Source organism: Stylophora pistillata, chromosome 9, assembly GCF_964205215.1.
Source record: "Stylophora pistillata chromosome 9, jaStyPist1.2, whole genome shotgun sequence".
NCBI classification, from domain to species: Eukaryota; Metazoa; Cnidaria; class Anthozoa; order Scleractinia; family Pocilloporidae; genus Stylophora; species Stylophora pistillata.
In genome coordinates, this window is record NC_142527.1 from 1,163,748 (window position 1) to 1,188,919 (window position 25,172).

At 39.5% G+C, this 25,172-nt stretch overlaps 2 protein-coding genes across 2 annotated transcripts; one reads left to right on the top strand and one right to left on the bottom strand.

Annotated features, from left to right (window-relative positions):
* LOC111327767 (cubilin) lies at nt 1-19,060 on the top strand. Its single transcript, XM_088733320.1, is given in 17 exon segments — nt 1-251; nt 3,729-3,758; nt 4,419-4,805; nt 5,356-5,616; nt 7,121-7,222; nt 7,804-7,908; nt 8,442-8,537; nt 12,959-12,988; nt 13,526-13,912; nt 14,650-15,050; nt 15,053-15,195; nt 15,370-15,575; nt 15,726-15,989; nt 16,220-16,324; nt 16,850-17,281; nt 17,545-17,649; nt 18,187-19,060. Coding segments are annotated over 17 exon segments (3,168 nt in total). The 5' UTR covers nt 1-217; the 3' UTR covers nt 18,267-19,060.
* LOC111327724 (uncharacterized) lies at nt 18,149-25,164 on the bottom strand. The gene is made up of 5 exons (XM_022931967.2): nt 24,309-25,164; nt 22,863-22,991; nt 20,266-20,400; nt 19,750-20,009; nt 18,149-19,232 (listed from the first exon to the last, which is right to left on the bottom strand). Exons 1-5 carry the CDS (start codon nt 25,072-25,074, stop codon nt 18,768-18,770), a joined length of 1,755 nt encoding a protein of 584 aa, XP_022787702.2. The 5' UTR covers nt 25,075-25,164; the 3' UTR covers nt 18,149-18,767.
* Nucleotides 25,165-25,172: the final 8 nt, after the last annotated feature.

The following is a 25,172-nucleotide window of genomic DNA, read 5'->3' on the forward strand; positions in this document are numbered from 1 at the left end:
CGCTTATTGGAGGAAATGCGGTGTCATTTTACTGTTGAGAACTGATGTTATTGACATCGGGGTCTCGACAAACTTTGTTCGGTCTGTTGACTCTGGATATTTCGTTTAAACAGAAAATTACAAGCTTATCTCGCTCAGTCGATTTTGATCTCGTCGACTCCTCAGTGTGAAGAAGAGTGAGCATCTTTTAAAGAAAGCGAGCAGTTTGAATGCGATCATGATTTTCGCCTGGATCGTGGTTACTTTTACTGGTGAGTGAGATTTCTCTCCAAAAAATTATTAATGCTGTTTTCACTTCACCCATCATACGTGAAACAAAGGCATCTAGAAGTTCGATATGTTTGCTTTTACAGGCCACAAGTTTCTATTAACATTCTGTTCTTAACTTCACTATGTCTAATTTAACCTCATTTAACCTCTGCGTCTCCTGGTTCTTCCCGCATTATATTCCTCTTCCTTCGGGTTAGCTTAGTTTTTGCGGTGCAACTTTTTCCATCGATCCAGTCGAAAACTTTCATTTAGGAAGTTCTTAATTGAAGGTCTTAAGATGTTGAAGTGCAGATGCCTTTCTTATCAAGTCGAACGACACGAATTCATCACCCTGATGCTCATCGAGTAAATATTTTATCATCAGAAATATGTTTAGACGGACTTGAAGATACTTTGCATTCCTAGGCTATTAAGAAAGCATATTTTATTCTCATACGTGATGGAGAATTGATCGTTATGCTCAAATACGGTGAAAGTTAGAGACAGCAAGCGTTAACTCAATGAGGCACTTATTTCGTACGTATGTGGAAATTGATATCTGGCAACAGTTAATGATAAACAAGACATCAGGAGACTTGGAAAATGATACATTTAATGTTGACTGAGTATCAGTCTCCTAAGAAAACCCTCTCTCGACCTGTCACGTAAGTTTTTCTTGTGACGAACCAAAACTATGAATGAAACTGGAGTCAGTCAATAAGTACGCACTCAAAACTTTGCTTAATCTCAGCAGTAGTGTAGACTACAATACAATCTTAGCTAAAAGCAACATGAAAACTGTAGAACATAGGCGATTTTATATTTCCTTGGTTTTACTTTTTAAATGTATGAAATGGAACGGTCCGGAATATATTAAAAACTTTTTTCAATTGCGGGAATCTAGATATAGTTTAAGGAATAAAGGTGTAAATCTAGTGCAACCAGGGTATAATAATAGATCGTATCATAATTCCTTTACATATAAAGCTAGTCACCTTTGGAACAGTTTACCTAGAGAAATTAAAACAGCATCTAAGCTTAGCGATTTCTGTAGTAAACTTAAGACTTTCGATTTTACGTATGATGCACGATCCTCGCAGTAGATAGCGCTATTTATGCAATAGCGAAAATCAGACCTGAAAAAAATCAGGCCTGTACGGGATTCGAACCACTGACCTCTGCGATACTAGTGCAGCGCTCTACCAATTGAGCTAACAAGCCAACTGGGAGCAGGCCGTTAAGTTGATTCGTAATAAACCCGTGAAAGTGATAAATCAGATGCAATGAATATATGAAGTTCATATATTTTGAACTGCGGTATTAGTTACGTATGATGCACGATCCTCGCAGTAGATAGCGCAGTAAATATGAAATATAAGAACCTCATATATTCATTGCTTCTGATTTATCACTTTCACGGATTTATTACGAATCAACTTAACGGCCTGCTCCCAGTTGGCTTGTTAGCTCAATTGGTAGAGCGCTGCACTAGTATCGCAGAGGTCAGTGGTTCGAATCCCGTACAGGCCTGTTTTTTTTCAGGTTTGATTTTCGCTATTGCATAAATAGCGCTATCTACTGCGAGGATCGTGCATCATACGTATCTAATACCGCAGTTCAAAATATATGAACTTCATATATTCATTGCATCTGACTTTCGATTTTAGCACTTTAGGACCAATCTGTAAATGTAATACATGTATTTGACTTTTATTGTACATACACATACATTGTCATTTTTATTCATATTCATCTACTGCAATATCTTTCACTGAACATAATGTTTAGACTCTTTTAACTATCAATATTAATCACCTACAAATTTCCAATTATCATTCATACTCTAAACTTATATATTTTTACCTATAAAGGTTTAAGTACTTTTAATAATATACCTTTAATTATAGTTAATTTATAGTCTACCGTTTTATACATGAGCCTCTGGCTCGGGCAATTGGGCAACCATGCCTCACGTTAGACAATAAACTTTGATTGATTGACATATTGATTGATTGATTGATTGATTGATTGATTGATTGATTGATTGATTGAAGACTGTTATGGAATTTGATTTGGAAAAAAAGGGGAAGTAACGGTTTGACTACCAGGGTTGTTGAGAATCAGAATATAATCTTGCCAGGAAAGGAATGTTATGATTTGACGGAAACCATCGCAAAAAAATTAAAAGAATTGAAGAATTAGAACAGGAAATCAATGACATTAAATTGCGGTTAGAAAATTCTCAGCGGCAAATCACACTTTACAAAGAAACAATTTGTGCTCGAAAAATTGAAAGCTAAGAAAAATATAGTAACTTTTTACACTGGTTTTAATAACTGGGATGCTTTTTAAGCGGCGTTCAATTATCTTGGCGATTCATTTCGACTCTGGTAAACAGTGGCATTTTCTCGAGCGAAGTGCCCCAACCGTCGTCGGCAAATTGTACCGAAATACCCTCTTCTCCGCTAACATCAGTGAAGGTGCTCAATCGTTCTTTTCTGCGACTGTAAATCTTGTCTGGATCTGGCTCAACAATATTTTTATCTTTGCCAGTTCTGATGTACTCGTACACTCGTTTCACGAGCTCCGCTTTTGTCTTCAGACCTTTTCCCAAATCATCGCGGCACTTAAGCCACAGACGTAGTTCTGTGTTTTTCAGCTCTTCAGGCTTTCGTCCAAGTAGAGAAGCGCCTAGAATATCATCTTCAATTCCGTGAGAAAAATCGCATTGGGAGAATCATCGCGTAAGCTACTCGAGGAGGAGAGTGAAATTTTGAGGCCTTTGTGACCTCGTTTTCATGCTATTCTCACCAGGCCTCGCGCTACACCTGCCATTATGAACGTCGTGTATTATCGCGCGTCTTTTAACTAACTGAAGGCCTGGAACAGGCTAGGATAAGATCGTCGAGAAAAGATCATTTTACAGCTTCGATCCAGGAGAAAGTAATCTCCCATTATGCGTTTCTAGAGGATCTCTTTTCCCAATATGTCCTCTGTAACTCTCCTGCTCGTTAAAGGGGTGTAAACAGTAAATTAGAATTAAAAACTTGAGTGGTCTTTGCGAAGGTCGAACAAAAATCGTAACAATAAGATTAAATTAAAATTTCTTTAACCACAGCTTCCAGCAACAACAACTTAACTTAATCTTGCGACAATTTTCTTCACGTTTATGTGGTAATACATACTTACATACGTTTCTTGAAGCTCCCCCATAAGGGCGTTTCAGCCACTCATGATCGGGTTGCCTCTGACCAGTTGGGCGTTCAAGCGGTCCAGAAAAAGAGAGATTTTTTTGTTGAACGCTTAAAAGCAAAGAATTAGCTAAGAATTCCTTGTGACTTTACGATCGAAGCTCGGGGAGCTGACACCTTTCCCCTTTCCCTCATATAACATCGAACTTGCTAGAATTTGGGATGAACAGATTCTAATCTTTGAGTTGAGAATCGTGTTCTCATGTTCACTCTTTGTGTTTGTTACAGTTACCTTCCTGACTCTGGTGATAAGTGATCGTAAGTACTGATTATTTTTTTATGACTACATTTTAATCTGCAGTTTTGTTTTGTATTTAAGTCTACAGAATTTCTCACTGATTATTAACGGTAAGAATTGTGTCTGTATGAAACATGTCAGTTTTCTTCATTACCGAATTCTTTCGCCTGCAGCAAGAAATCTGTAGAGTCATAAGAGATGTTCTCTTTTTCAGCCTACACCTCTTCTGGAAAATCCATTAATGCTTCAAGTGGTCACATTTTAGCCCCAATTTTCCCGACAACTTTAATACGAGCAGCACGTGTACCTGGAATATCACAGTACTCAGTGGGAAAATACAAAGAAAGTCGCCAAAACGCTGTTTTGGCGACTTTCTTTGTAACGCGTGCGGTGTCACCAGTCAACGGTATAAAAGGAAAAATTATAGGAAAAAATGAAAAAATTAGAAAAGATAATAAAAGCGAGGAATATATCGTATGGGGTCTTCTTACTTTTTTACATTGCTGCTTTATCGATCGTTTACGGTCCTTTTAACGCTGTTTTGGCAACTTTCTTTATAACGCGGGGTGCTACGATAACAATTTTTTTCTATGAAATACAATTTCAAGTTCTTCATTACCGAATTCTTTCTTCTGCAGTAGGGAATCTAAAGAGTGAGTGAAAAATACTCTCTTTTTTAGCCTGCACCTCTCCTGGGAAATTCATTAATGCTTCAAGTGGTCACATTTCCAGCCTCAATTTTCCCAACAACTATGAACAGAACAGAACATGTACCTGGAATATCACGGTGCCGAGTGGGAAAATCATCAAACTGACCTTCTTGAACTTTACCCTGGTATTAAATGAAAGCACAGATTGTTGTGGAGCGGCAGTAACCAGTGCCCGAGTTTTTATCACAAACGTTGCTTCTTATGGAGGAGATCCTAATAGCTTTAAGCTTTGTGGTCAAAAGCTTCCCTGTCCTGTTTATTCCGAGGGAAATTTCATCCAAGTGAAATTTGAATCCCGCTCCGGCATTGTTAACAAAGGATTCAATGCAACATTTGAGACGACAGATGGAGATTCACGTAGGTGCTTTTCTTTTATGGTATTTAATGAAGGAAGTATAAAAGTACATTGAGCAAATACCCCTATTGAAGTAAGCGGGAAATTTGTTGGGTTTATCGTGCAAATAAATAAGTAATCAAACTATTAGTTAGAGTCTGTAGAAAACGTTAAAGGTAATCAAACCTTCTACTTTCCTCTACTCTTTATGCAATGTCTGTCTACTGTTCTATGCTTGAGATTCCAATTAAGATATAGCTGTTCAATAAGGCACGAAACAAGCTCTAAGTCTTTGTTACTCTTTTCAGTGTACGATGAATATATGAAGTTCACATAAAAAAAAAAAATAATAATATATGAACTTCATATATTCATCGTATCTGATTTATCATCACGGGTTTACTACGAATCAACTTAACGGCCTGCTCCCAGTTGGCTTGTTAGCTCAATTGGTAGAGCGCTGCACTAGTATCGCAGAGGTCAGTGGTTCGAATCCCGTACAGGCCTGATTTTTGCTATTGCATAAATAGCGCTCTCTACTGCGAGGATCGTGCATCCTACGTATCTTTTCAGTGTGTCCCACACACGTGATCCTCAATGAAACATCAGGTTCTTTATCCTCTCCCTTTTATCCAAGAAACTACTCTCCCTTTTATCCAAGAAACTACCCATTCAACCAGACTTGTAGCTGGAATATTACTGGGAAACGAGGTTACCGTGTTGAGCTCACAATACCAGACTACAGTCTTCACCAATGTGACGCCGCTTGCTCGTGTGATTATCTGGAAGTTCAAACTAGCTTCACTGAGGATTCGCCGGTTGGAAAACTTTGTGGTACATTAAGGAATATTGATTTAAAATTATATTCAATACACGAAAGCCTAAGGGTGGTGTTTGTGTCCGATAATACCAAATTCGATTATGACGGATTTAAAGCAACTTACCTACTGTTGAACTACAGTCCTCCAAGTAAGTGGAGGAAACAATTTCGTGAGATCCAAGAGCTCGTTGGAAGACGCTGTTTCCATGCAATTAATCCACTGGTACCAGTAATGACATCGAACTTATTTCATACTGAAGAGTGGAGGTTTTCTAAGTTATCAGTCGGTGAATGTGAATATTTCTGGTATGAAGTGTAAGCGGGGAAGTACTCAAAAACTATGTTAGGCTTAAAGTGCACCTAAACCCAAAAATTTTTTTTCGCTTAACGAAATAAGCGTATTTTTTGGAGTATATCTGTGCAAACATTTTTATTTGCTCATATTTTCAATTGTCTGTGCCCAGTCAAAATACGGAAAATCGGCCGCCATCTTGCCCCACGGCCGAGTTTAAAGAGGAATGGCTCTAGCGGGTAATGTGACGTCAAATCGAGAACACGAAAGTCTGCATTTCACACATTTTCGCTTGTTTGGGAAGGTTGTAGTCGATTTTGTCCGAAAATATGCCGACTAAGTGTGTTGAAGGAGGATGTAGCGACGTGCGAAATTTGCAAGAGGGTATCACGCTTCATACATTCTTCTTACAACATACCTGGTCGGCATATTTCGGACAATATCGACCACAACCTTCCCAAACAAGTGAAAATGTGTGAAAAGCAGACTTTCGTGTTCTCGATTTGACGTCACATTATCCGCTAGAGCCATTCCTCTTTAAACTCGGTCGTGGGGCAAGATGGCGGCCGATTTTCCGTATTTTGACTAGGCACAGAAAATTTAAGATTTAAGCAAATTAAAAAATTTTTGCACATAAATACTCCAAAAAATAAGCTTATTTCGTTAAGCGAAAAAAAATTTTTGGGTTTAGGTGCACTTTAATTCATTTATTAACAAACTTCGTATTCTTGCTCTGGGGCTACTCCGTTATACATGCCGTATCGGCATGAATCAAAAATCAAAAATCGGCCACTGTTGTCCAAAAATAAAAAATAGGCCACTAATGTCCAAGATCAAAAATCGGCCACTAGTGTCCAAGATAAAAAAATCAGCCACTGTTGTTCAATCGAAAATTGGCCACAAGGGTCTAAGATCAAAAGTCAGCCACCAGCGATCATCTTCAATGAATTTGAATCTATGAAAATCATATTTGTATACCGTGGTTTCATGAAATATATAAAACCGATCCTCGCAGTAATGAACCCTACTTATGTGGTAGTGGAAATAAGACCTGAGAAAATTCAGGCCCGTACGGGATTTTAACCCATGACGTCTGCGATATTAATATGCAAAGGTCATGGGTTCAAATCGTGTACGGCCTGAATTTTTTCCAAGTCTTTATTTCCACTACCACATAAGAAGGGTTCATAACTGTAACGTTCATCTTGCTATAACATCTTCTGCAGAAACAAAACCGACAAATAAAGCGACAGCAAACACTGAATCAACCACGACAAAGGACAGGCGCCAGTCAACCACGACAAAGGACAGGCGCCAGTCAACCAGTGGTAGGTACCCTGGAAATTTTCTTTGCGCTGACTATTCCAGATTAATCAAACGGGTTTGTTTTAATTAGAACTGTTAAACCGCAGCCACCAACTTCTCACATCGCCTTAACCCTGAAGTCATCGTTAAATGTTTTGCTCTTTCAGCGACTAGTTCCAAATAGAAGACATCATGTTAGCTATGCCAAACATCCTGAATTACTTTTACAATGATGTGTTGCATCAAACAAACCACAAAAATATAGGTGTGTGTAGGGTACTTAGCTTACAAAACAAATGTGAAACATGCAAAGTCCCTCAACCCTTAAAACGAACTTCATCATCATCTTGATGAGCCCATTACAGGCTGTCAATCAGTTCTTTAAAATACTTCATTGATGCGAGAAATCGATGGGGTGGGGGGGGGGGGTAATGACCTTCCCTTGTACCCCCAGTTGCGTAATGAAATTAGTTTTTCTAAGTCTTGACAGATTATATAACTGATTGAAACTATCAGCAGGTCTTTCCACCAAAATATCCTTGTCAAACAATGATCATCAAATGCCGTTAATGAAGACATTTTGACTTTTCGCAATCAATATTAGCGCCAACGGAATCCTTATCAGCTGGTGCCGCCGTAGGAATAGCATTGGGTTGTTTGGCTTTTCTTCTATTCGGCTTTGTAGTTGGTTACTCAAGCCATCGTTACGGTGAGTCCGATCGCTTCCTTTCTTTTTCGGGAAAAGGGTATAGTGCAATTATAACCTCCTTGTTCGTAGATAAATGATAAGGCCAGCCCGCTATCTGAACTTTCTTTGAAGGATGATAAAAGTTTTAGTGGAGGGTACCAGTGAGTCGCATTAGGAGGTCTACTTAGTCTTTCATTTGCCTGGTCAGAGACTCTTTCAGGGGATCTTAGATACCCTAAGGAGTGTCGGAGGTAACCTGGTCAGATTTCATTATGTATTTTTCGTGGAACCAAGTGTGTTTCCCTCTATTCTTAAAATGTCCATATCTTTGGTCCTCGGGAGGGCGTTTCGAGAAGAAATCGTCACGAATGCGCTGCGCGAAGCTATAGCTTGAGAGAAACCATTCTGAACAAACAATTTACAGCATGACCAAATATTCCAACCATTTTCCCCTCTTGGGAACCTACTCTCGACATTAGAATAAAATGAAAACTCCAACATCACGGGGCATCTTACACTGTTTGAGTTTGAAACATTGTTCTTATTCTCGACAGTTAAAAAGAACAAGAGAAGAATTTCTCCGAATCACGAAGGCAATGAAATGGAAAAAGGCAGCAGAGAAAATTACAACAGATCTGCACCTGACAACTGAACGTGATTTACGACAACCTAGAATGCCGAGTGGTCGAGGTGGTTACAGTGCTTGTCCTGAAGTCCGGTCCAGGTCTCCCACGGTCTCCACCCTGCTACTCAATGTTCTATTTTCTCGTTTGCTTCAAGTTCAGCTCTTCACCGTCGCTTTCAAAATAGCAAACCGGTCTACTTCCAGTCAGTTGGGGTTTTTAACTCAATTCATGTTTATTTCAAATGTTTGTCCAATCCTGTGGATACCTAGGCCATACAATATTACTGCCGTTTTCTATCTTTTCTTATTTTTATTCAATTATGCGATTGAAGGAAAACCTTAAAAACCGATATCGCACTCATCGCTTCGCGATTCGCTCGACATCGATTTTCGCGTCCAATTTAACCCGGAATTCTCTCATCAGGTAAAAAAAATTTTTTTTAGAATTATTTGTTATGTTGCCCAGTAATTGCTTAGGGTTAATTACTACCCGGAGAAGGGGGAAAGAAGGATTTCATGGGAAGATCAGTGATCGCTAACAAAGCATCGTGACACGACCAAAATCCTCCCACCTTCTTGTCCACCATCTTCCCACCCCCCCCCCACCCCCCCGCGACAGATCTTCTTGACCGGTTCCAAATCACTTCATTTCTACAACGTACACAGAGTTATTCTTCTGCCCTTAGTCATGATAACAAAACGATTTGTTGAATAATTTAGTTAGTGAGTACAACGCACACAGTTATTTTTCTGCCCTTAGTCATGATGACAAAACGCTTTGATGAATAATTTAGTCAGTGAGTGGGGAGACACATTGAGGTTTTGTCAGGTGTAACTAACAGATTGTGGAGAAATATGAGAGAAGTTCTTAGTAATGATCTGACCTGGTTCGCCTTCGCTCATAGTGCATGTACAGTTGGTTGTATAATTTGATAAGTAATGTACAATAAAGTAGTTTTCGGTTGAGTGGTTTTGGCTTTCCTTGTTGCTTTAAGTAATCGGCCACAATACCTTGCACCAACATGTCAACCAATCAGATGCAAAACTAGAACCAATCGCAGAGGATACTCACGTTTTACCGCAATGACGCTCTCCTCCAGCAAGGTACGTTCGATGACAATCGTTAAATATTCTTCAGCTAAATGCAAAGAAAAATTGTAATCAAGCCTGACCGTAGGATCTGTAAATCATCCATGCTTGACTAGTTTACGCTTTGTAATTGTTTGTTTTGGCTGAATAGTTGTGTGTTTTCATAACAGGGCGCTTCTTGCTCAATCTCATTAAAACCAAAGTATTTCTCAGGTATGAGAAGACAAATTCTGTTACATCGTACCGTCCTGATGAAACTTCACGAGTTCGGTTTTCATCTCTAACTGTTGGTTTTAGTCTTATCATTTCCTTCTAAATGATCTGATCACATTGTTTCGAGTGTCAACGAAATGGTGATATTTCGGTTTGCCCAAGTTATTTATGAACTAGAAAAACCGCAGTACTTTTTGAAATGACTGTGGCATTAGCCACTTCGTGATTTGTTCCATTTTGAAGTAGTTTGCTTTATTTTCGGAACGGTAGGCCAGAGCTCCATCATTGTTCGAATTGACTTACCAGTTTCCTGTCTTTTGTTCTCTTTTACCGAAATAGTAACTTGGGCAATGAGCCTTGGGGGAGGTAAGGGTCGGGGGGGTAAGGTTGGTTGGACTCTCTCCCCTCCCCAAGTGTATTGTTTCGTCAGTTGTGGGCTTTTGGTTCACTGTTATCAAACATCTTTATTGACGACTTTAGTGTCAGACAATCAAAAAAGTGCGTTCAAATCCCAAAAGGAAGTCACATTGGTATGAAATGCTCAGATAATAAAGTATACGAACGATTGAATATTTACCCAGTGAGTCAAATTTGTTCAAAGGCGTGTCAAAGGACGATATCGCACGACCAACGGGACCCGTCGAGGTTTTGATTGGGTATGAGTATGCTGCGATTTATCAAATCTGAGTTTATTTTATTGAAACAATCGTAGAATAACTTTTAAGTAAATCTATGACGTCAGGCGTGTACCTCCGCTCTTTGAGCCATAGTGCAGCTCTCACTCCATTCGGTTCATCAAAGACTAAAATCGGGATAATGATGCAATGAATCACAATCACGCATGATCCGTGACAGGTCTCACTAAGTCTGTTGTTAGCTCAACATGGTTACACATTTCCGCGGTTAAACGTAAAATACTAGCTTATCTCGCTCGTTCATTTCAGCCTCGCAGATTGATCGGTGTAAAGAGAACGAACGTCTTTAAAAGAGAGAAAGCAGTTTGAAAACGATCATGATTTCATCCTGGATCGTGGTTAGTTTTTCAGGTAAGTAAGAGTTTGTTAAAGGTATGATTGATGCAGTCCTCTGTTAATGAACTCATCATATTAGCCCCAAAGGCATTTGAAGCTGAATCTGTATGCTCACGTAGGGGCCGATACGTTTAGACCACGTTCTATTCTTCCCTTTCTCATGTCTTCTGATTTCAAGAGTACATTTTGAATATCAGTATTTCATCTTAGATATTTGGTTTGAGAGCATTTTCCGCATCTTGTTATTCCGGTTTCCACTGCTTTTTTCTGCCTCAGGGCTAGCTTAGGGTTAGCGGTCCTATCACGATTGTGTTCCTCGATACAAATGAGGCTACTTTCATATACATTTAAACGATGTTTTGTTAGTTAAACGACTAAATTTTTCCAAATGCAGATGTCCCTTCTGATCGAGTTGAACAGCAGGAATGAAACGCATTGACGCCTGTCGAATATTATTCAATTTTTTGGTGGAAACGAACGATGTACTGTGCATTTGTCAGCTTTATAAGTTTCAAAGGATTCAAGGCGTATTTTAGGGTCAAGCGCGAATGTGGAGTTGATTCTCGTACTTAAATATGAGGTTATATTAAGACAGAAAGCGGTCGATAAGCGATAAGTAAGTTATTTCTGACGTAGGTCAAAATTGATGATAACAGTCCACGTTTGTACCTTTACCGACAATAGCGATTTACGAATCATTTCCGCCGGCGAGTGACTTTTTACGCACTAGTCTAAGTTTTTCATTTTTGATACCGGGTGCGATCAGGTTTATAACTGCCTGAATTAATGACTCTCGTTATTACTGGTTTTGATAAAGTTCGAAATGGTGACTAAACATTGTTATTTACACCCTGTTCACCAAATGATTTCGGTCGCTATTCGTAGATTATTGCAGTGTATAACTAATCACGAGGAAATGTAGCGGTAGAATTTGGATTCTCTGTTTTCCGTTTGTTTTTGTGATATAAGCTTTACTATAGAGATATATTCGAATGATCATACACAGACTTTCCCCGACGATATCACAACAATAACTCTGAATTACTCTCGCTGAAGAGACCCTCGTCTATAAGAAACAAATTCCAGACTTTGAAAACATGGGAGACGTCGACACCAAAATCAAGAGCGCTGCAAACGACACATCGAGACTCGTCACAAAAGCTGGCGAGATTTCGAGAGGGGATGAAAAGTTTGCGAGAAATTAAACTGCCATTTGACGAGGTGAAATTGGTTGGCGGATTTCACAAGGGAAAAGGGAAGGAGGGGTTAACAACAAACTGGAGATAGCCAACAGTTGGTCTGTTCTTTTCTTCTGACTGTTGTCAAGATTTCTTTGATTGGAAATGAATCAGTAAAGACCTTTGTTTTGTTTTGTTTTACAAAGTAAAATATTAACTTGACCTGTTTCATCAGTTTCTAGGGAGACCCGGAGGAGGGTTATTTTAGGGGAGGGGAGGGCTTGTTAGAAACTTGACATCAGACGCGGGGGCTTATAAGAAAGAGAGTGGCGAGGGGGATTGTCGGGGCACATAAATTGTTTACGTGTTCCTATACTCTTTTAGGAATGTTTAGTGAAAAATCCAACAGTCTAAAAATTGAAAGCTTGTTGCTTCTGTCTTTCAAGGCAAGATACCATAAAGGCAGCCCAGTCGGTTAAGTCTGCGAGAAAGGTCCATTTTCCAGGTTCAAATCTTAACAACTTCTCGAAAGTCGAAAGGATCTACTTTCACTTCACAGCTCTCTTTTCCACTTGGAAGGCGTCTTAAGGGAATAAGGATCATTAAAATTATATGAAAAGTTTCTTGGCCACAGCTAAATCTTGCAAGGAAAATGCATCACACAAAACGATTATTTAGTACTTTACTGTTCAAGAGCTCAAAAATGCAAGAGTTTGGAAGCTTATACAGTGTATTCTAAAACTCAGTCAGGAATACCTTGTAGTCGCACAAAAAAACCATTGCAGTTTACAACTTATAACAAAACTTGATAGGAGCGTTGTAAGATTGCCATTTTATGAATACCTCGAGCTTGTTAGCATTTGGAATTAACAGCGCTGTTTCCAATCCTCAAATAAGAAATGTGTTCTAATGTTCGTCCTTTGTACCTGTTACAGTTGCTTCCCTGACTGTAGCGACAAGTGATCGTAAGTACCGATAGTATTCTTATGTCTACATTTCAATCTGCATTTTTTTTAATAATAACAATATAGCTTCACCCCCATCCTAGAACCAGCACTGCACTGATGAGGCCCAGAAGACCGAAACAGTATTGTCTGCATTTAGTTATATAGAAGTGGGGGTAGAGTCTACCTTGGCATAAAATGTTCAATGCTGTGGTAGCAGAGCTAAGTACACCTAACTTAAAGAATTAAAGAGGACACATCGATTTTCTGTGACTCTGAGTTTCGCGCCTAAGCGCTCGTTAGACAGAACTCCAGACAGAACAAGTTCTGCCTGACGAGCGCTTCCGCGCAAAACTCAGAGTCACAGAGAATCGATGCGTCCTCTTTAATTATTTAACTCATATGATATATGTACTATATAATATAGTTTTCCGTTTAAGTCGACATATATTCATACCAGTTATTAACGGCAAAGATTATTTTTACTTTCTATATTGCTGAAATTCTTCTGTCGACCGTAAGAAATGTATAGAGTAAATTAAAAACACTATTTTTCAGCCTGCGTCCCTCCTGCAGAATACATTAATGCTTCAAGAGGTCACATTTCCAGCCCCAGTTTTCCCAACAACTATATTGCAAACAAGATTTGTATCTGGACTATCACGGTACCTAGTGGGAAAATCATCAAACTGACCTTCTTCAACTTTACCCTGGTAGAAAAAGAAAACACAGACTGTTCTGGAGCAGCCTCAACAAGTGCCCGAGTTTTGATCACAAATGTTGCTTCACATGGAGGAGATCCTAATGACTTTAAGCTTTGTGGTCAATAGCTTCCCTATCCTGTGTACTCCAAGGGAAATTTCATTCAAGTGAGGTTTGAATCCCGCACTGGCACTGTAAACAAAGAATTCAACGCATCTTTTGAGCCGAGAGATGGAGATTCATGTAAGTAAAAAAGTACTCTGAACATGTACCCCCTTTGAAGTAAGCGAGAATTTTGTCAGATTTATCTTACAAGTGATTAAGGAAAATAATATGTAAACAGCTTGAGTCCGTAGAAAAAAAGTGAATGTAGTCAAATGAATAAAGGCTGATAGTTTCGAAAGAAACTGTTTGGGGCTGCGTTGGTGGGAGTAACGAATTAATTTGGATATATCAACAAAGTTGAAGTGGTAAATTGGCCACCGTAACGATTACAAAAGCTGACGTTTCGAGCGTTAGACCTTCGTCGGAGCGAATAGAGAAATTGTGGGTTGTAGTCAAACATTTTATTCTAGCTTGGATATATCAACAAAGTTGAAATGGTAAATTAGCCACCGTAATGATTACAAAAGCTGACGTTTCGAGCGTTAGCCCTTCGTCGGAGCGAAGGGCTAACGCTCGAAACGTCAGCTTTTGTAATCATTACGGTGGCTAATTTACCATTTCAACTTTGTTGATATATCCAAATTATTTCGTTACTCCCACCGACGCAGCCCCAAACAGTTTCTTTCGAAACTATCAGCCTTTATTCTTTTATTCTAGCGTTAGCTGCTCACACAATGTCTCTTTTTTTATTTCGTGCTCCTTATATTGAGTAAAGTATAAGCCCGTCAACATACGAAAAATCAGCAATATAGGTGGTGGAGAAATTTCTCAGTTGACCGCACTCAGTCTGACACCATCTTTATTGCCCTTTTCAGTGTGTCCTGCAGATTTGATCCTCAATGAAACATCAGGTTCTCTCCCCTCTCCCTTTAATCCAAGAAACTATCCATTCAACCAGACATGTAGCTGGAAGATTATAGGGAAACAAAGATACCGTGTTGAGTTCACAATACCAGACTACAATCTGCACCAATGTGACGCCGCTTGCTCGTGTGATTATCTGGAAGTTCAAAATAGCTTCAGTAATGATGTACCGGCTGGAAGACTTTGTGGTACACCAAGGACTTTTGATTTAAAATTCTATTCACTGCACGAAAGCCTTAAGGTGGTGTTTGTGTCCGATGATACAAAAATGGATTACGACGGATTTAGGGCAACGTACAAGCTCTCTTTTTCAGCCTGCACCTCTCCTGGAAAATCCATTAATACTTCAACGGTGGTCATATTTCCAGCCTCAATTTTCCCGACAGCTATGATGCAAACAAGAATTGTACCTGGAATATCACGGTATCCAGTGGGAAAATCATCAAACTGACCTTCTTCAGTTTCACCTTGATAACAGCTGAGAAGGAAAATTGTACATATGATGCACGATCCTCGCAGTAGATAGCGCTATTTAAGCAATAGCGAAAATCAGACCTGAAAAAAATCAGGCCTGTACGGGATTCCGTACAGGCCTGATTTTCCCGTACAGGCCTGATACAATGAAATATATGAACTTCATATATTTCATTGTATCTGAAGGAAAATTGTACTGGATCAGCTCCCACAAGTGCCCGAGTTTTTATCACAAACGTTGCTTCATATGGAGGAGATCCTAACGACTTTAGGTTTTGCGGTCAAAAGCTTCCCCATCCTGTTTACTCTAAAGTAAACTTTATTCAAGTGAGATTGGAATCCCGCACCGGTCCTATAAACAAAGGGTTCAATGCAACATTTGAGGCGATAGATGGAGATCAGTGTAAGTGCTTATTTTCCTCAATGGTTCATAATGAAGTATGCTTGTATACGCATAGCGTGCAGTCAGAAGGAAACGAAATTAATTCCTTTGCTACTGAAAACAAGATGGTTTGCCCTGAACCTGACATAGTCTCTGTTACTTTTTTTTCAGTGTGTCCCACAGATATGATCCTAAGTGGGACATCGGGTTCTTTCTCATCTCCCTTTCACCCAAGAAACTATCCATTCAATCAGACATGTAGCTGGAATATAATAGCGAAACAAGGATACCGTGTTCAGCTCACATTACCAGACTACAATCTTCACGGTGGTGGCAATTGCTCGTGCAATTTTATTGAAGTTCAAAACAGCTTTACTGATGTTCTGCCGCCTGGAAAACTGTGTGGTACACCAAGGAATATTTCTATTTAACAATTATTCGACAATATTCACCGAACCTGAGGCGAATAATTGTTTTAGTATAATTTCAGAGCTGAGCGACAGAGAAATTTCTAAAATCATAACATTTTAGTAACATTTATTAACATTTTATTTTAACATTTTATATAAGCCGCGTCGAGCGGTTTAGATAGCGTCATATAAGGAACCGCTCGACCAATCAGATTCCTGGAAACTCTTTGTTCAGCTCTGAAATTATACTAAAACATATTATTCACGAAAGCTTGAGAGTGGTGTTTGTGTCCGGTGCTACAGAAATGGATTATGGCGGATTTGAGGCAACTTACAAACTACTAAACTACAGTCCTCCCAAGTAAGAAGTAAAAGACTCTGTGAAATCTAAGATTTTTCTGAAGGAAAATTTACTTAGTCTATATGTAATAAATTCGCCTGTACAAGTAATGATAAGTTGGGAACTTAATTAGAGCTGAAGTTCTCACTGTTATCGGTTGGTGAATGCAAACATCTCTCATACGCCATTTTAAGCGGTAATGTACCGGGAATCTAAGCTATGTTTTCCCACTCCTTAATTTCTCACCTTTTTTGGTCGGCTCCCTAGTTCCCCAAACAGTTTCTTTCGAAACTATCAGCCTTTATCCCTAGTTGTTGACTCCGCAAACTTCATATTCTTGCCTGGGCTCCACTCTCTTATATGGGCCCCCTTCTTGCATTTGGTCGTGTAGATTTTGACAAATGGGTCTTTTTTTCTCTCAGCTTTGTACACGTTGGCCAAAGCGAAAATCTTTCGAAGCAAGCATAAATTGAGTTTCTTTCCGTCGTAAATCCATGATTGTAATATTCTCCCACGTTCACATGGACCTTTTTTACTTTCAACAGTTTGTCCAAAGGAAGCAATTCATTCGTCAGGAAGTGGGAGAATAACCAGCACAAACTATCCAAATAGTAACTACACTGCGTTCAGAAATTGTACCTGGAACATTACCGCGCCAGCTAACAAAAGAGTAAAGTTTGTGTTTACTGACTTTCTCTTAAGTGAGTGTTCAGCCAAACCTTGTTCGGATTTTTGTTCGTATGTGGAGCTTTATGATGGTGGGTCAGCAAATTCTCCTTCACTGGGGCGATTTTGTCAAGGATCGCCACGGAATGAGTCTCAGTTCTCGACTGGAAACCAAATGTTTGTGATGTTCCATCCTGGACTAATAGTTGATCGCGGATTTGAAGCGAATTATTCAGTATCCTCTCCCGGATCAACACCATCGCCACTTACAACAGAAACAACATTGACAAGTAGATCGAAAGCGACAAGTGGTAAGTACCTTGTGAATTTTTTTTTTTTTTTTTTTGTGGAATGTCCTAAATTATTTAAGGTTTTTTTCACGACGGAGAACGTTGACCTGTCTCGACCAACTTGTCGTATGACGCCTTATCTTTGAAGGCATCGTTTTTTTAATTTTTCTCTTTTTTTGGCCATTTCAGTGACTATTTCCAAACAAAAGACCCAGTAAATACTTTTTAAAAATAGTGAATAAAATTGTACAACTAAAAAACTTAATTTTTTCAATCAATTTTAGCGTCAAAGAAATCCTTACCACCAATTGCCGTGGCAGGAATAGTAGTGGGTGGTTTGATTTTTGTTCCATTCATCGTCATAAGGGTTTACTATTATTGTCGTCATGGTAACTCCGATCGCTTCCTTTCCTAGCGGGAAAAGAAACTGGTACAATAACAACCTTCCACTTTGTCCTGTGCTGGGTAGGAGACTATAACTTTAAGAATCCTTATTACGGGGATAGATGATAAAGCCAGTCTGCTTCATGAACTTTCTTCGACTGATGATAAAAGTTGTAGTGAAAAAGACTAGAGAGCTGCAGTAGGGGTTCTACTTAGTCTCTCCTTTACCTGGTAGATTCTTTCAGGGGATCTTAGACACTCTTGGGGGTGTCAAAGGTCGTAATCTGGACGGATCATAAGAAGTATTTTTCCTGGCGTCATACGTGGTGCCCTCTTTTCTGGAGGAAGAAAATGTTTAGGTCCTCGGGAGAGTATTTCCGGAGGCAATTATCACAAATGAACCGCGCGCACAAAGCTACACTCTGAGAGAAAACATTCTGAACCATTTATAGTATGACCATGCAAAAATTCAACCCCAATCCCCTCTCGGAAACATGCTCTCTCTCATGGGATTAATCCAAAACATTGCTTATTCTCAACAGTTAAAAAGGAGGGAAGAACTTATCCTATACCTTACGAAGACACAAAAGAAAATATCAGCGGATCTCCACCTAACACCTGAACATGATTTACGGAAACCTAATTAAGAGGCAGTGTGTTATGATAACAATAACAATAGCAATAAAGCATTTATAGAGCGCTAAAAACTGTGCACATATTCGAAAAGCGCTTTACATTGCATTAAGTAATATAAACTAGTACTAGAGGCTTTCCTGAAAAGAAATGTTTTAAATTGTTTCTTAAACGTAGCTAGGCTACCACAGCAACTGAATAAAGGGTACAGGTTTCTAAAGAAACTGCGATGCTGTGTCGGTGGTGTAGTATAACAAGGTCATTTTGGTTTTATCAACTGAATTGAGAATGTGAATTGATCATCGTAAAGAGTTTCAAGGCTGACGTTTCGACGGTTAGCTCTTCGTCATTCCCTCTGAAGTAAACAAAATAGGATAAAACATTTTATAGAATTATTCGTTGTGTAAAAAATAAAGCTTAGAACGTATGTGGTAACGAGTAAGAGAACTAAACAAACACAGCAGTTCGCCTTCCTCCCACCCCCCACCCCTTAGGAATCCTGAGGACTGAACATCCTATATAATAAAGCTTCCACATCCCTAAACACGTGACCACCATAGTGAACTGGATCTGTTAGTGAAATGGTACCGGTTGGATATGAATCGCTGATTGGGTAAACGTCGATGACGTCAATACCCGCGCGGCACATAGCAGAAGTAGCATACGCATTGTAAAGTAACACGCGCTGGAAAGTTAAAAATCGACGGACGTCTTTGTGAGGATTTGGAAAACGATCTCTGTTTAGGGCAGTAGAGGTCTTCCAAATAAATCTACCCTTGAAAATGTTTGTTGTACTTTCATTGTAAGGCCTTGGCTGTCCTTTGCCTTTAGTAACAAGTCTTATTAGATCATCAATTAGTCGTCTGTAATTTGTGAAGTTCACTGCAGCAGCAAAATGTATGCCCATGTTCATCAAAAGAACACTCTTTTCAGTTAGAGCAGGATTATAAAGCGTCTGAAAGAGAAAAAGTGAAATTAAAGTAGGTTTTTAGGAATTGTCATTTGTGAGAGTATATAGCCACGAGGTGTATGAATAGATACGTTAATATGAGGAATTCCTTAACAAAATAATGTGCTAAACCAAAATATTTAAATCAAAACTGTGAATCATTCAAACAGCTCTTAGTTGCACGCTCAGTTTGCAAAATTCGATGTTGAATGTACCAAAAAGAAATTTTCAATTGTAAGGTTTGTCTTTACCTCTTACTGTAATAATCCAAAATACCTTGCACCAGCTATCTCAACAAATCAGATTCAAAGCTATAACCAATCGCGGAGAATACTCGCGTTTTAGCGCGGTTCAAGCAATTAAGTTGTTTCACTTTGAGTTCCTATTGGCTCCTGGTGACACTTTCCTTTTTTCTGATTGGCTGTTGAGTTTATTTCGGTTATTGTCTAATACAATCAATTAAAATGTGCAAGCTGCAAACTTGATGATGATTTCCTGTCACGGTACTCGGGGAGGGGCTTACTTTTTTGATTTCATTTACAACTCGCTCGTGGTCGTAATCTCGTCCATCTGGTAACGGTTCCCTCGGTGATTTCACTCCATCGCCCCAGTACCCTCGCATATCGTACACCCAGTGATAGACATTCTGGCAACCTGCGAAGGCCACTTTACAAAGCTCGCTGTACGGACCAGACGTTAGTGAGCTCATAAAAGCGTTCGAGATCGAGTCTCCGAACGAAAAGAACATTCCTTCTTTATTGCGTCCGTCTTTCTGTATGATATCTGAAATTTTTGGAAAGAACATAAGTTCTATATCACATACAAGGTAACAGAAGAATCGTCACTCGGGTTAATTAGTTAATTGTCGGAGGGTATTGCCGCTGCCTCTAAATGGTATAACAGCCTATCGTAGGTGTGCTATTCAGTCGGTACCCATGCATACTCGTGGGTCTGATAGTAAGTCGGTAAAAAAAAGAAAGAAAAAACTATGAAGTTAACAATATCAGTACATTCTGTTTTACATTTCAAAACAAAGTACCTTTGATGTAAGGCTTCCATCGGCCGTTCACCCATCGACCAAAACCATCCCAGAGGAAAGTTCCACATGACGGGTCACATGTATATTGACGAGAGTTGGAATCTTTTACGGAAACTCTTTTCACCAAACTTTCGACTAAGGATCGAGGTAACACAAAGTTGAACTACTTAAAACAATGATAATGACAGTCATCTTTCGTCAATCAGGTTTTTAGCAGTCGATTTAATTAGAATGCGAGCTTCATTCTTCCTCTTGTCCAGCCGAAGAATTTCAAAGACATCCCTTGGCCACGAGACGCTAAAAAATTGGAGCTGAGAAAGCAGAGTGTACCACTTGATTGATTTAACTCATCAATTAATGGAGCAAGTTTCTCGATTCATTAACACGTTCTCCAAAATAATTTGATTAATTCAACTTCATCATGTCAGGGAGTATGAAGTATAAATTCTTTATTAAACATCAAACGAGAAGAGATCTAGGGGTATCGAATGGTCTCCGGGAGCATTTGCTAACATGCGAGCAGTGTGTTTATTTTTGCGAACACGAGCAGTTGTCAAATTTTTCTTGCGAGCAGCAAGCACTTTAGAAAATACAGATGGCGAGCAGCGAGCACTTCGAGTACTTCGCAAATTTTCCTCAAGCCGGAATCACTTCTTATAACATAAAGTAACAGTCAACGCAAAACCCACCAAATCGCTCAGATTCGCCATTTAGAACCAAAGAAACGACAATACACAGCAAGTGAGGTAGGTTTACATTTATTTTGAGCCTTAACATAGACATTCTTTGATATAAGTTGACGATATTACGACTCTTCAATAGTCTCCCATACATTTCTTTATATTTCGAACAAATGACCAGACACGCCGCTTGAGCGGGCTCCCTGTGGCGGGAATCTCTCTTTTATTAATAGGACACGTTGTTTTGCGCCAAGTAATAACTAATAATCTGGCTGACACTTCCAAAACAGAACAATAGGTGCAAAGCTAGGGCGGTTCAACCAGTCCCAGCAGCTTACAGCCAACTGTGCCCTACTTGATGCCAAATTACGTCACGTAGTTTCACGTGATTCAGTCAGGGTGGACGCTCAAGAACTTCAAGAGCTCTCAAGTTTTCCATCTCTTTCTAACCCGACGCTAAAATGTTTTTTCGGTTGTATAGTTCTTATGAAATGTAAATAACGTGACGGTCGGTCTAACAAGCATTTCGGGCTTCGGTTTCGATGATCGGCAAACTTGTTTCCCGTTGATCGACTGAAAAAGATTCAACGCAATGAAGTTTTATTTCATTGGAGGCTTCTAGAATCTAACCAATTACAGCCGTACAGATCTGACAAGCTCTAGTAGTAGCTGTGAAGGTCAAATAGCACTGGTAACCGTAGTATTTCTCTAGATTACTTTCTACCTTCGCTGGTGCCTTTCGAGAAGAATTCTTACATTTCGTGTTTCCGCGCGACATGGAGATATTAAGTTTCTAGACATGTGTCCTCGTTTGGCTAGGTCTTTAATTTTTTATCAAAATGATTAAAGCAACATTTCATTTAAGAATTTCCGGTAAAGTCCAAACGACCGAGGGTTGTTATCATGTTGTTTTGTTTAATCGGGTTTCATATGCCACCGTTTGGCATCAGATTTTAATTAGTTATTATTACTAGTGGCCAGGAAGCTTCAAAGGTTGAAAAAGCCGCTACAAAATGCGATCCGAGTACACTGTTTCAAAATATTAGGACTCCGTCCATTTTATTTCCCATTGCACACTGAAAAATCCATCATGTCTACAAATCCTGATGATTTGCTCAAATAAATTGGAATTTAGATCAACAAAGGTTCGTAAGTAATGTTGTCAGTCTCCATAGGAGATTATGTCACCTCCCGTTATGTCGAGTTTCCTATCAGAATTTCCTGATAAATATATCGTGTTACAGTCTCGTTTTCTTGTTCAAGCGAAAGAAGGTTTAAGTCATTGTGTAAAATACCCGGGAAACTGGTCAAAGAAACAACAATTGTAAGCTAGCTTCAGGCAATGAAAGCGAATCTACTGAGGAAAAATGCAAAAACAGTATTAACAGAAATGAAATCTTTTGGGTACTTGTTAATAACCTAAGAAAGAAGTGACTAGCTGAACGATCACATATTTGAACTGCGAAACTGTGCCCCTCTCAAGCAGAAAGCCTGAGGCAATTAAATATGATAAAGAATAAATTAATACACGAAATGCTTGTCATGGAACTTCGTGCGTTTTTCCGATAATATAACAGCGCCCCCAAAACAGTTACAGGCTGAACTGTTGAAGAAAGACTCAAGCCGGAGGTAGGGATGTTTCAACCTTTTTGTTTTAGCCATATCACAACTGACTTATCGTTTATGTATGAAAAAAAAATAACTACAAATTAAAGCAGGGTTAACGAAGTTACGAGCAATCGAGCACATGTTAACGAGAATGCGAGCATGCGAGCAGTTGCAAAAATTTTGTGGTCACGAGCAAGCGAGCACCCGTGTAGTTTTTGCGAGCAATTCGAGCAAAAGCCAAATTTTGCGAGCACTTGTAAATGGAATGGGACCATTCGACACCCCAAGATCTTATCTCTTTCCACTTACCGTGGCTCTGGTTGTTTTTCGATGGAGGAACAATGAATGTCACTTTTTCTTTTCTCCGAAAATGAGCAATCAGGAAAGGTCTGTCCCCCTTTAAAATGCCGTCAGGTTGGTTTTTACCCTGTGGATTGCCTGAAAGAAAACATACAGAAGTAGATGGCGTACCAGACTTCCAATGCAGGAGAAAAACAAATTGCAATCACCCCTGAATTAGAGTAGAAGGTGGTCGACTAACATAGTTCCCACTTAAGCTGAATTAAGTAGAGGCACATCCTGGGACTCATGAAGGGATGGGGTCGAAATTTTGACCCAAAACACAAAGAAATATCTTTTTCAATAGTCTAAGAGATACTGCAACCCCACACTGAAGTCTGATGGGAAGTGCGCATAAAAAAATATGCATAGGGAAACAGAAAATTGTAATCTATTCTACTGCCTTAAAGTGCACCTACACTCAAAAAATTTTTTTCGCTTAACGAAGTAAGCTTATTTTTTTGAGTATTTCTGCGCAAAAATTTTTTTATTTGCTCAAATCTTCAATTTTCTATGCCCAGTCAAAATACGGAAAATCGGCCGCCATCTTGCCCCACGACCGAGTTTAAAGAAGAATGGCTCTAGCGGGTAATGTGACGTCAAATCGAGAACACGAAAGTCTGCATCTCACACATTTTCACTTGTTTGGGAAGATTGTCGTCGATATCGTCCGAAATATGCCGACTAGGTGTGTTGTATGAAGATGGTATGGAGCGCGATACCCTCTTGCAAATTTCGCACGTTGCTACATCCTTCTACAACACACTTAGTCGGCATATTTTCGGACAATTATCGACTACAACCTTCCCAAACAAGTGAAAATGTGTGAAAAGCAGACTTTCGTGTTCTCGATTTGACGTCACATTACCCACTAGAGCCATTCCTCTTTAAACTCGGTCGTGGGGCAAGATGGCGGCCGATTTTCCGTATTTTGACTGGGCATAGAAAATTGAAGATTTGAGCAAATAAAAAAATTTTTGCGCAGAAATACTAAAAAAAATAAGCTTACTTCGTTAAGCGAAAAAAATTTTTTGGGTGTAGGTGCACTTTAAATATTACTCACGCACCAGCTTTAGTGTTGAATGACCCGAGGGTAGCTGCAGCAGTTGATACACAGTTGTAAGAGTACACGATTACCCTTCCCTCCACCCCCCTGTTCGGAATCAAAGAATATTTGTTTGTATCAAAACTCAACGTTACGAGAACAGAACAACGTATGAAGTTTGGCTTTTAAGGCCACGCGCTCTGTTGCCTGTCAATTAAAGTGGGGAATAATTAGTGACCTGGCACCTATTAGTGTTAAACTAAAAGAGCTCAGTGCGCAAACTCACAGTCTGACAGAGCCCCTTTAAAATAACGAGTGCGAAAATCCCATGCAGGGTAATGTGCATAAAACACTGGTCATCCGTTTATTACCTTTTTTAAACCAATGCGGAGGTGGGTCTTTGAAACCATGACAGAGACTGTAATCCAGGAAGATCTTTGCTTCGTATTCACCATCCTCGAGGATAAGAAATAAAACCTCATAGCTTCCGTTATTAAGGTCGATCACTGTTGGAGCTAAAGATGATGGTCCATAGAGGTGAATTCTCCAAGAATCTCCTCCAAATGTCTTCAATTCATTGTTAACTGACACCGATTGAATAACTAATCGGCTAAATTCACCGGACGGTTTAATATCCCATTTTGAAATAAAACTCTTTTGTGGATCACTCATTTGATTGATTCCAAACCTGCCTGGCGCCTCCCAAACAGTTGAATTCCAACATGGACGGAGAACATCTTTCCAATCTAAACGAGCTCGCTGCATTCGACACCAGTCATGTTTAAAATTATCCTGCGCTTGTTCCTCAGGGAGCTTCCGCCGGATTTCTGTGTTTGCGGTCGCCAGCTCATTTGTTTTCAAAAACAATTCACTTGTTTCCCTGCGCTGTTTAGTCTCAAGCCGCTCCGAGCGAACGGAAGTGTCAGGGAGAGCCTTGTCGACCAAGTTTCTGGTGTTTATCAGAGTGAAATTCTTCTCTGAGTTTTTACTTGCGTAGTAAGTCTCCGACTCATCAGCCAAATCAAAGCTGTGAAGACCACTGAATGCAACAAATAAGCGATCAAAAATCAACACTAAAGTCGCAAACGCTACGCCAAAACACAGCACCAAGAAGTATTTTACAATACTTCGGGGCATGTCATATCCTGGTCCACAATGGAACACTATAAGATAAGAACGTATGAAGGCTAGCTTTATCGATGGAGCAACTTTCTTTGTCTTTGAGGATTGGTGTC

Excerpts from the sequence above, each read along its gene's own strand:
- LOC111327724 (XM_022931967.2), bottom strand. The coding sequence starts at position 25,074 with ATGCCCCGAAGTATTGTAAAATACTTCTTGGTGCTGTGTTTTGGCGTA. Across the intron at positions 22,992-24,308 it reads TCCGCATTGGTTTAAAAAAG|GCAATCCACAGGGTAAAAAC; the intron begins GTAATAAACGGA and ends GTTTTCTTTCAG. Across the intron at positions 19,233-19,749 it reads TTGTAAATGAAATCAAAAAA|ACGCTTTATAATCCTGCTCT; the intron begins GTAAGCCCCTCC and ends TTTCTCTTTCAG.